The 12,294-nt window shown below is 44.3% G+C and overlaps 1 protein-coding gene across 5 annotated transcripts in view; it reads right to left on the bottom strand.

Moving 5' to 3' along the window:
- KIAA0232 (KIAA0232 ortholog) overlaps positions 1-12,294 on the bottom strand; it is an 84,062-nt gene that overhangs the window by 43,247 nt on the left and 28,521 nt on the right. For all 5 annotated transcript variants that reach the window (XM_018049760.1, XM_018049763.1, XM_018049762.1 and 2 more), the window contains exon 2: positions 7,611-8,109. In XM_018049760.1, the coding sequence (XP_017905249.1) occupies positions 7,611-7,841 (231 nt within the window). In that variant the 5' untranslated portion in view covers positions 7,842-8,109. The remainder of the gene's footprint in view (positions 1-7,610; positions 8,110-12,294) is intronic.

Below are 12,294 nucleotides of genomic sequence, written 5' to 3'. Positions count from 1 at the left end.
CCGATTAGGATGACTACTGTGAGAAACCAACAAACCGACAGGACAGAACAAGCGTTGGCGAGGGTGTGGAGAAATGGAACCCTAGTCACTACCGGTGGGAGTGCACCAGAGTGCAGCTCACGTAGAAGCAGAGTAAGCACAGGTCCAGCAGTTCCACTTCCGGACAACACCTCTCAAAGCTGAAAGCAGCGTCTTGATGAGGTATTTGCCCACCTGTGTTCATACAATAGTACTGCTCATAGCAGCTTACACGTGCGAGAAACCCGAGTGTCCACTGTTGGATGGATGGCTGAGCAAAATGCGGCATATCTGTATGATAGACCACTACTCGGCTTTAAAAAGGAAGGAAATTCTGACACCTGCTGCAATACGGATGAACCCTGAAGACGTGCTGCACAGTGAAATAAGTCACAAAAAAACAAGCAAATATCGTACAATTCCACTGAAAAGAGGTCCTTAAGAGGGGCTTCCCTGGTGGCTCAGAGGTTAAAGCGCCTGCCTGGTAATGCTGGAGACCCAGGTTCGATCCCTGGGTTGGGAAGATCCCCTGGAGAAGGAAATGGTGACCCACCCCAGTACTCTTGCCTGGAGAATCCCATGGAGGGAAGAGCCTGGTGGGCTACAGTCCATGGGGTTGCAAAGAGTCGGACACAACTGAGCAAGTTCACTGGTTAAACAAGTGTTATGAAGGAAAATAAGGGAGAAAAGACTGAGAAGGGAAGGTTTCTTTTTAAATATGGTGGTCAAAGAAAGACTGAGGCTAAGACAAGCCAAACGCCAAACTAAACAGGTAAACAAAGACCCTCTTTTAAAAAGTAAAGCAATTCAAGGCGTGGCGGGAAGCGGCTGGCGGCACTGCGCCTGGCCTGCGGTCCGCTCTCTACCCACAGGAACACGAATGCCAACAAGATGAAGGCACCTGCGAGCAGGACATCGACGACCGAAGGAGCAGGGCACAACCGAGTCAGGAAAAGAATCGCCATTTCGTGGCTGTCAGAGTGACAACAGATCCAGGTGGCAGCCATCCCTGGTGGTAAGCTTCTCCCTTGGACAGGCGATCTGGAAACCACACAGCGAGGTGCTCAGCTTCGTGGTGCAGAAACCTGGTGGCCACCAGCAGAGCCAAAGTCAGCGTCCGCCAGAGCGAGACAGGCTGGTGCCGCGTGCTGTCCGCCGGGACGCACCAAGAAGGAAGCTCCCCACCTGCGCAATGCCACTGCCCCGAGGCATGAGCGGACTCTAAACGGGAGGAAGCAGACGCACCCATAACAGGGGACACTCTGCAAGATAACTGGCCTGTACGCTTCAGACGTCAGCGTCATGAGACACAAAGGAAAGACGAGCAACCATTCCAGATTAAAAGAAATTATACAGAGATGCGACCCCGAAAGTCAATGCATGACCCTAGGCAAGGAAAAAAATTACAATGGAGGATATCGCTGAACATCAACAGTATACTAGGTCATAATGTGTTGGAGTTAATTTCCTCGATTTTATAATTGTCCTGTGGCAATCAACAAATAATATGCTGGTTCATGTAAGAGAGATGGGCATCAAAAGGAGAGGGGAGAAATAAGCAAAAGTGGGGAAATGTTAGCAGTAAGGGGCTGACTGAAATTCTTTGCCCTATTCTTCTAATTCTTCTGATGTTTCAAATTATTTCAAAAAATAAGTTAAAAAATTTTAAGATGATTATATGATTTCTGCCATTAAACATCTTATAAATTACTGGGAGAGACACATTCAAATAACCATAACAAAGAGCAGAAATACGCTCAGGTTTGGAAGACGACGACATTGTTTTCGTCAGGAGCCATCAGTAGTGCATTCACAGAGAGAGGTGACCTGGGCCTTGAAGGACGGATTAGAAAAGTGCTTTATATTTACAGCTAAAAGTAGTTTATAGTGAATACCTGGTTTATCTAAGCATACGTTTATCCGAATATGGTAATCTTAACCAAAAAGGAAAAAAAACGGAAGGAAACTTTGTGGAAGTAAAATTGCTGTGACCCGCAGGATCCTCTATGATCCACCTCCCAGAATTCTGGAAATAAAAGCAAAAATAAACAAATGGGATCTAATTAAAATTAAAAGCTTCTGCACAACAAAGGAAAATATAAGCAAGGTGAAAAGACAGCCTTCTGAATGGGAGAAAATAATAGCAAATGAAGCAACTGACAAACAACTAATCTCAAAAATATACAAGCAACTTATGCAGCTCAATTCCAGAAAAATAAACGACCCAATCAAAAAATGGGCCAAAGAACTAAATAGACATTTCTCCAAAGAAGACATACGGATGGCTAACAAACACATGAAAAGATGCTCAACATCACTCATTATCAGAGAAATGCAAATCAAAACCACAAGGAGGTACCACTTCACACCAGTCAGAATGGCTGCGATCCAAAAATCTGCAAGCAATAAATGCTGGAGAGGGTGTGGAGAAAAGGGAACCCTCCTACACTGTTGGTGGGAATGCAAACTAGTACAGCCACTATGGAGAACAGTGTGGAGATTCCTTAAAAAATTGCAAATAGAACTACCTTATGACCCAGCAATCCCACTGCTGGGCATACACACCGAGGAAACCAGAATTGAAAGAGACACATGTACCCCAATGTTCATCACAGCACTGTTTATAATAGCCAGGACATGGAAACAACCTAGATGTCCATCAGCAGATGAATGGATAAGAAAGCTGTGGTACATATACACAATGGAGTATTACTCAGCCGTTAAAAAGAATTCATTTGAATCAGTTCTGATGAGATGGATGAAACTGGAGCCGATTATACAGAGTGAAGTAAGCCAGAAAGAAAAACACCAATACAGTATACTAACACATATATATGGAATTTAGAAAGATGGCAATGACGACCCTGTATGCAAGACAGGAAAAAAGACACAGCTGTGTATAACGGACTTTTGGACTCAGAGGGACAGGGAGAGGGTGGGATGATTTGGGAGAATGGCATTCTAACATGTATACTATCATGTAAGAATCGAATCGCCAGTCTATGTCCGACGCAGGATACAGCATGCTTGGGGCTGGTGCATGGGGATGACCCACAGAGATGTTATGGGGAGGGAGGTGGGAGGGGGGTTCATGTTTGGGAACACATGTAAGAATTAAAGATTTTAAAACTAAAAAAAATAAAAAACTAAAAAAAATAATAATTAAAAAAAAAAATCCTCTAATTTATAAATACATTTTAATTTTTAATCTAACTCCAGTCAAGAATACTGGAGTGGGTAGTCATTCCCTTTTCCAGGATATCTTCCCAACCCAGGGATCAAATACATTTTAATTTTTAATCTAACTCCAGTCAAGAATACTGGAGTGGGTAGTCATTCCCTTTTCCAGGATATCTTCCCAACCCAGGGATCAAACCCTGGTCTCCTGCATTAAAAAAAAAAAAAAAAAAAAACTGCTGTGACCCAACTACAGTGTCTATATATTAGAAGGCGGTTGCTGTCCAGGACTACACAGGCATCAGCTGATGCCACAGCGGTACTCCCAGCCCCACCCAGATCAGAGGCTCACACTTAAGTGTGGCTGCCTGTCAGCCTCGACCTACGTGAGGGCCTGATTGGCTGCACTTCCTACCCCGTGGTCCAGAGATGCTGGGACAAGTACAGACCTGTTTCTTAGACCTCAGGAGCTCTCTATTTCTTTTAACCAAAACTGGGAAAAACCAAGAATTGATTATCACAAATAAGGCCAGTAGTTGAAGCCATGACCTTAAAACTAGTCATTTTCAAAGTCAGGCTAATTCAAGGACTGAGGGATGAGAAAAGATGTGAGGAAACAAACATCCCCAAAGCGGAGTCATCTGACATCCAATGGATAGGGGTGTGTGTGTGTGGGGGGAGGGGCAGTGAGGCCACCCTGGGTGTGACTCAGGGACCAGGGAGGTGGCACGCCTCCTCGCCTACAGCGGGCTTCCGAGCACACCTGGCCGCAGTCTGAGCCACAGGTCAGCTCAGCGCCTTCCGTGGCTCCCTGCCCTAACTCTGAGCATATCCTCCTCCTCCTTGAGGCTCGGAAAAGTTACCGAGGGGCTGGCTGACCCTTGCGTCCCCTCCTATGAAAGGGCATTTCCAATATGACCTTCCCCATCAGCACGAGACTTATTGGCACTGTGCTAGCCTGGGATGAGCAGAAAAGGGTTTCAGGATCCTTCTGGTTCCCAGTGGATTCTCCTTGTGATTCTAGGCATGCTCTGTTTCCACTGGACTTCATCTGTCCTGTGTCCTAGACATGAACCAGAACAGGGAGGCGCAAACACGGAGCGCGCTGACAGCAGCCAGGACCCCTGTCCCCAGCTCCCTACAGCGAAGAACGAACTCAGGGGTTCACAAACAAGTCTGATCACATAAGTGCTCAACTGGAATCTCAGCAGCAGTCCTACGCTTTTTCCCCTTTCAATGTCCTATAGCATCTAACACTTAAATACTTCTGACTTGTTTCATATGAGCATATATTTACAACTGAAGTATATGATTTCTGAGTTAACAGAAACACCTTTCTCATTTCTGGAAATAATAATTCTTGTACTTTGGTTGTTGCTCATTGTTCAGTCGCTCAGTCAGTTCTGACTCTTTGTGACTCTACGGACAGCAGCACGCCAGCCTTCCCTGTTCTTCACTGTCTCCAGGAGTTTGCCCAAACTCATGGCCATTGAGTTGATAATGTCATCCAACCATATCATTCTCTGTCAGCCCCTTCTCCTGCCTTCAATCTTTCCCAGCATCAGGGTCTTTTCCAGTAAGCTGATTCTTCATATCAAGTGGCCAAAGTACTGGAGCTTCAGCATCAGCATCAGTCCTACCAATGAATATTCAGGGTTAATTTCCTTTAGAATTGACTGGTTTGATCTCCTTGCCATACAAGGGACTCTCAAGAGTCTTCTCCAACACCATTGTTAGAAAGCATCAATTCTTTGGTGGTCAGCCTTTTCGATGGTCCAACTCTCACCTACATGCCTACTGAAAAAACCATAGCTTTGACTAGACGGACCTTTGTCAGCAAAGCAATGTCTCTGCTTTTTAATGTGCTGCCTAGGTTTGTCATAGCTTTTTCTCCCAAGGGGCAAGCGGCTTTTAATTTCATGGCTGCAGTCACAATCTGCAGTGATTCTGGAGCCCAAGAATATAAAGTCTCTCACTGTTTCCACTATTTCCCCATCTATTTGTCATGAAGTGATAGGACCAGATGCCATGATTTTAGTTTTCTGAATATTGAGTTTTAAGCCAGCTTTTTCACTCTCCTCTTTCACTTTCATCAAGAGGCTCTTTAGTTCCTCTTCACTTTCTGCCCTAAGGGTGGTATCATCTGGGGTTATTAATATTTCTCCCAGCAATCTTGATTCCAGCTTGTGCTTCATCCAGCCCAGCGGTTTGCATGATGTGCTCTGCATACCAGTTGAATAAGTAGGGTGACAATATACAGCCACGATGCACTCCTTTCCCAATTACGAACCAGTCTGTCCAGCCTGTTGTTCCATGTCCGGTTCTGCCTGTTGCTTCTTGACCTACACACAAGCTTCTCAGGAGGCAAGTAAGGTGGTCTGGTATTCCCATCTCTTTAAGAATTTTCCACAGTTTGTTGTGATCTATACAGTCAAAGGCTTTAGTGAAGTCAATTAAGCAGAAGTAGATGTTTCTCTGGAATTATCTAGTTTTTTTCTATGATCCAACAGATGTTGGCAATTTAATTTCTGGTTCCTCTGACTTTTTTATATCAAGTTTGTACATCCAGAAGTTCTTGGTTTACATACTGTTGAAGCCTAGCTTGAAGGATTTTGAGCATTACCTTGTTAGCATGTGATATACGTACAATTGTGCAGTGCTTTTTGGGACTGGGATGAAAACTGATCTTTTCCAGTCCTGTGGCCACTGCCGAGTTTTCCAAATTTGCTGGCATATTGAGTGCAGCACTTTCACAGCATCATCTTTTAGGATTTAAAATCGCTCAGCTGGAATTTCATCACCTCCACTAGCTTTGTTCATAGTCATGCTTCCTAAGGCCCACTTCACTTCACATTGCAAGATGTCTGGCTCTAGGTGAGTGATCACACTATCACAGTTACCCAGGTCATTAAGACCATTTTGGTACAGTTCTTCTGTGTATTCTTGCCATATCGTAATACCTTCTGCTTTTGTTAGAATCATACCGTTTCTGTCCTTTATTGTGCTCACCTTTGCATGAAATGTTCCCTTGGTATTTCTAACTTTCTTGAACAGATCTCTAGTCTATTTGGCAGATTTAACATTTTGCTTGCCCCTAAAAAAGTATATTTATATTTATTGGAAAGATGATGGAAAATAATAGAGCTTTGGCAAGAAAATTATACAAAGTATTAACCACCAAAATAACACATTTTCTGATGATTAGGTTTTTACATGTCAAATCCTTCAAAACCTTACTTGACCCAGTTGTCACCAGGTAGGCCAGGAACCAATCTGGAAGCAAGGAAAACGTAGAAAGGACGAGAGAACACCAGCAGTGAAGAACACTTGGCACAACTGAAGCGTGGCGAGTGTCGGGCTTGCTGTGAAACCCCCCGTATTTATAAGACTCCTCTGGGGTTCGGAACATCAAAGCCAGTTTCTTCTGTCAATGAAACTGTTCCTGCTTTCAGTATTCCTAACAATGGTTTAAAACAACAACTAAAAACTGCCCACAAAACAGTCAACTCTCTTTTCCGGCTTGTCTGCGCCTCGCCACATGTGGGATCTTAGTTCCCCAACCAGGGATTGCACCTGTGGCCCCTGCAATGGAAGCGCAGAGTCCTAGCCACCGGAGCACCAGGGAAGTCCCAGCCACTCCCTTTCAGGTGAAATCTGTGCCCCGCAGTCCCTCAGAAACCACCCGCCCGGTGCTGAGAGCTCTGCTTCCCTGTCAGCAAGCCTCGCGCTCAACAGCTTCTCCTGCTGAATGAGACCAAAGTTGAGATCTTTGTCAAGAACACAGATTTGTTTGCTTTATTCACCTAGGCACCTAAGTCAAGTAATATGTATAATGGCTCATTTAAGGTGCTTTTGTTATCGTTCAGTCGCAAAGTCGGGTCCAACTCTTTGCGACTCCATGGACTGAAGCATGCCAGGCTCCTTTGTCCTCCACTATCTCCCAGAGTTTGCTCAAATTTATATCCACTGAGTATTCAAGGTTATATGCTTTATCAAAATTTTAAGTCTCCTGATTCAAAACACACACTTGGATTAATAAGCAGCTTATCGTCACTGTTGGAGATGAAATATTAAAGTCTGAAACGTTAAGGAGTGTTAATAGACACAATGATTAAAACTTGTAATCATGTCTCATTTTCCTAAACCAACATTCTGGAGCAGTGCTACTCCAAGGCAATAGGTAACCTAACTACTACCGTCCGTGACAAGATCCAGAGTCTGCCAGAACATGGAGAAAGTCTCAGAGACAGTGACCGCATCAGACGGTGTGCTCGGTGACTTGGCTCGTCAGCTTCAAAGTTTCTGGACCACAGCCGTCTACCTGCTCCGGAGTACGAAAGCACTCTCGGGAGGAAAAATGCACACACGCAGACACAATTGTGAGCTTTCACAGAACATTTACAGAACGCAAATACCTGTTCCTGCAGGTCGTAGTCACAGCTGTCATGCAGCAGAAGACTGAGGACGTATCGAGTATAAATCATGGCATCAATGCCACATTTCTCCAGCTCTTGTCCCAGCCAGGTCTGCACGGGACCCAGAGCATGAAGCAGAGACATTTCAGAGACAGAGACGGGGCCGGGGTAAGAGCTGGAGGAGCTTGCAGATGGAAAACCGTCCACAGCAACTGCACAGACAGGGCGCATGAACTTAGGCGGCTGACATCCTTAGAATGCGAAGCATTTCCTGCAGTGACGCTGTGTTGGTATCTGGAGGGGATTTTCACTCCAGTAAAAAGGAGAGATGCTGGACATCTAGGGTACACATTTATTTCTGCTGGCAGTCAGCCGTCTACAACTGAATTTCCCTCTGCAGGCATGACCAATGAATCAACATCCTGATATTAACATACATGTAGATACGATTTTCTACTTTAATTTCACATCGAGGCCAAATGTAAGTCTCCAGCAGAACCTACAAAAAAAAGAGAGAAAAAAAGGGAGCATTATGTATAGATATAAATTATTGATCTTTTGAAAAAAAATCCAAACGAACCATTCCTCTTTGACTCTCTGATCACTTGCGATACATGCCACTCTTTTAATAGCTTTTCCCACTAGATTAACACTTTCAACATGCCAAACTAATATAATACTGGCTTTATTAAGTCATAATATTCTTTATGCTAGAGTTTTGATTGATTTATGCCACTACAAAATGAAAACTAACAGTAATAGGTAAATCTCATTGGATCAGCTTTTATATGAATCTTGGTAGATAATCAGAGGGCTACCAAAAATGACTTTTAAAAAATGTATGAACAGTTATTTCTAGTAAGACCATCAAGCCAGAAAGACAGACATTCCTTACCAAAAATTTAAGACTCAGCTTCCTGCATTTCATCTAGAATTACACATTAGATGTTACATACAAGTTTAAATCCACCACAGGACGATGTTACCAGATTAATGCGTCACTAGGTTACTATATTCCAGGCTTCCCAGGTGGCACGGTGGTAAAGAATCCACCTGCCAACACAGGAGACACAAGAGATGTGGGTTTGATCTCTGGGTCGGGAAGATCCTCTAGAGTAGGAAATGATAACCCATGCCAGTACTCTTCCCTGGAAATTCCATGGACAGAGGAGCCTCGCAGGCTACAGTCCATGGGGTCAGAAAGAGCTGGACACGACTGACCATGCACACAGTCACATGGCTTCTGCCACTTTCTAAAATCTTCCTTACCATACCATCTTTTCTGAATTATAAAAACTAGATAAATCAAAGCAAAGATTTTCTATGTTTTACTTGCTAAACTTTTCCAGCTGACTCTCAAAACATCTTCCAAAATTCTTTTAACACCTTTGGATCTCAAGATGCCAGGTGGATCATCAATTAAACAGTACATTCAATTCGGGACACCACCTGAAGCAGGTCAGTACTCATCCAACGAAGGTCCCCCAGGACGATGTGGGGACGCAAAGCAGTGGCTCTAGGAAGTAGGCGAGAGAAGGTAAGGCAGCTGAAGATCACAGAGAAAATGCACCAGCGAGGGGAAAGCTGCCCAGAGGACATCACCAGACACTAGCAAAGGGCTGCTTCTGCACCTCCAGCTGAGTGTTAATCGGGGCATGCAGGCGAGGACCCAGCCTGTACACAGGGAAGGATCATCGTGCAGGAAAGGCGGAGCCAGGCCCAGGGCTCAGGGACGCTGCTTGCTGCCGCCAGTCGGGGCTGGAAAACCTCACAGTTCCGGCCACATCAGGCAGAGGGCTCAGCGGATCTCAATTCTGTAAGGGGGAGTCACTAGCCTCACAGTAAACACTGTTCTGGACTCGCCTAGTACATCTTAAAATTCAAGGCCCCACAGGCCACACTGCTTCCAACCATTTTCACTAAGGCCCCCGAAAAAAGTTCAAGAAATTTACAGGAATGCAGAAATACCCACCAGCCAAGAAGATAGAATTTACCACATCTGGCACCTAATCAAGATTAGCAGACATGGGAATTCCCTGGCGGTCCAGGGGTTAGGGCTGTGCACTCTCACTGCTGAGGGTCTAGGTTCAATCCCTGGTCAGGGAACTAAGATCCAACAAGCTGCACAGCGTGGCCAAAGACTAGACAATTAGGAGGCGTGTGGAGAGATGGAGCAGAGGGAGGGGGAACGAGAAGGAAACGAGCTGAAACCAACCCAGAATCCACGCAGAAGTTAGAAGGAGAAAAAGACTAAACAGTTAGGAGGCGTGCAAAGAGATGGAGCACAGAGGGGGTGGAGACGAGGAGGAAACGAGCTGAAACCAACCCAAAACTGACACAGAAGTTAGGAGAAAAAGGCTAAAACAGCAATTATGACTACATTCCATAAGTTCAAAAAGATAATAAAAATCAAATATCTAAAGATGAAAACTGCAATGTCTTGAGATTAAAAATATAGGATACAACTATGGGCATACCCAGACCACCTGACCTGCCTCTTGAGAAATCTGTATACAGGTCAGGAAGCAACAGTTAGAACTGGACATGGAACAACAGACTGGTTCCAAATAGGAAAAGGAGTATGTCAAGGCTGTCTATTGTCACCCTGCTTATTTAACTTATATGCAGAGTACATCATGAGAAACGCTGGGCTGGAAGGAGCACAAGCTGGAATCAAGATTGCCAGGAGAAATATCAATAACCTCATATATGCAGATGACACCACCCTTATGGCAGAAAGTGAAGGGGAACTAAAGAGCCTCTTGATGAAAGTGAAAGAGGAGAGTGAAAAAGTTGGCTTAAAGCTCAACATTCAGTAAACGAAGATCATGGCATCTGGTCCCATCACTTTGTGGGAAATAGATGGGGAAACAGTGTCAGACTTTATTTTTTTGGGCTCCAAAAGCACTGCAGATGTGACTGCAGCCATGAAATTAAAAGACGCTTACTCCTTGGAAGGAAAATTATGACCAACCTAGATAGCACATTCAAAAGCAGAGACATTACTTTGCCAACAAAGGTCCGTCTAGTCAAAGCTATGGTTTTTCCAGTGGTCATGTATGGATGTGAGAGTTGGACTGTGAAGAAAGCTGAGTGCCAAAGAATTGATGCTTTTGACCTGTGGTGTTGGAGAAGACTCTTGAGAGTCCCTTGGACTGCAAGGAGATCCAACCAGTCCATCCTAAAGGAGATCAGTCCTGGGTGTTCACTGGAAGGACTGATGCTGAAGCTGAAACTCCAACACTTTGGCCACCTCATGTGAAGAGTTGACTCATTGGAAAAGACTCTGATGCTGGGAGGGATTGGGGGCAGGAGGAGAAAGGGACGACTAAGGATGAGATGGCTGGATGGCATCACGGACTCGATGGACGTGAGTCTGAGTGAACTCCGGGAGTTGGTGATGGACAGGGAGTCCTGGTGTGCTGTGCTTCACGGGGTTGCAAAGAGTCGGACATGACTGAGCGACTGAACTGAACTGAATGGCAGATTAGAGAAGAAAAGATTACTGAATCTTAAACCACACACACACACAAACTACATAAAACAAAATATGGAGAGGAAAAGAATTTTTTAAAACTGACAGTTTTAATGAGCTGTGTGATAACTTTAAGAAAACTACATATTGGAAGACAGAATTGTTACATATTACAATTACTTAGTGGAAGAGAGAGGAGGATAGAAAAAAATATTTTGAAGAAATAATGGCCAAACTTTTTCCAAAATTGATCAAAACCGAAACATACAGATCCACAAAGTTCAATGAACTCTAAGCACAAGAAACACATAATGAAAGTATTCAAATCAGTGATAAAAATCTTAGTTGTGGAGGGTGCAAAGCCCGTTTGGGAGAACAGAACAAAGATAAGAATGACATCAGATTGTTGGAAACAATGCAAATGAGAAGATAACCGGGCAGAAACTTTTAAAGTACTGAAACAAGAACAACAACAAAAAACCTGTCAACTGAGAATTCTCACCAAAAGCGCATTTCAAAGTGAGGTTGAAAAATAAGACTTCTTCAGACATGAAAAAGCAGCAAGCAAGCATTACCAGCAATCTTGCCCTGAGACAAATGTTAAAGGAAGTCTCTCAGGCAGAAGGAAAATGAACAGAACAAAACGTGAATGCACACAAAGGAACAAAGAGCACCAGAAACAGGAACTTAAAATTTTCTTGCTATTTAAATATCTTTAAAGGATATTTAAAGATTGGTGGCTCAGAGGTTCAAGCATCTGCCTGGAATGCTGGAGACCCAGGTTCGATCCCTGGGTCGGGAAGATCCCCTGGAGAGGGAAATGGCAACCCACTCCAGTACTCTTGCCTGGAGAATCCCATGGAGGGAGGAGCCTGGTAGGCTATAGTCCATGGGGTCGCAAAGAGTCGGACACGACTGAGCTCACTCAAGATATTATTAGTGCCAGAATTTATTTTGGGGGGCTCCAAAATCACTGCAGATGGTGACTGCAGCCATGAAATAAAAAGATGCTTACTCCTTGTAAGGAAAGTTATGACCAACCTAGAACATTACTTTGCTGACTAAGGTCCGTCTAGTCAAGGCTATGGTTTTTCCAGTGGTCATGTATGGATGTGAGAGTTGGACTGTGAAGAAGGCTGAGCACCAAAGAATTCATGCTTTTGAACTGTGGTGCTGGAGAAGACTCTTGAGAGTCCCTTGGACTGCAAG

The sequence above is a fragment of the Capra hircus genome, chromosome 6 (genome assembly GCF_001704415.2).
Source record: "Capra hircus breed San Clemente chromosome 6, ASM170441v1, whole genome shotgun sequence".
NCBI classification, from domain to species: Eukaryota; Metazoa; Chordata; class Mammalia; order Artiodactyla; family Bovidae; genus Capra; species Capra hircus.
This window is presented reverse-complemented; position numbering and strand designations above follow the sequence as displayed.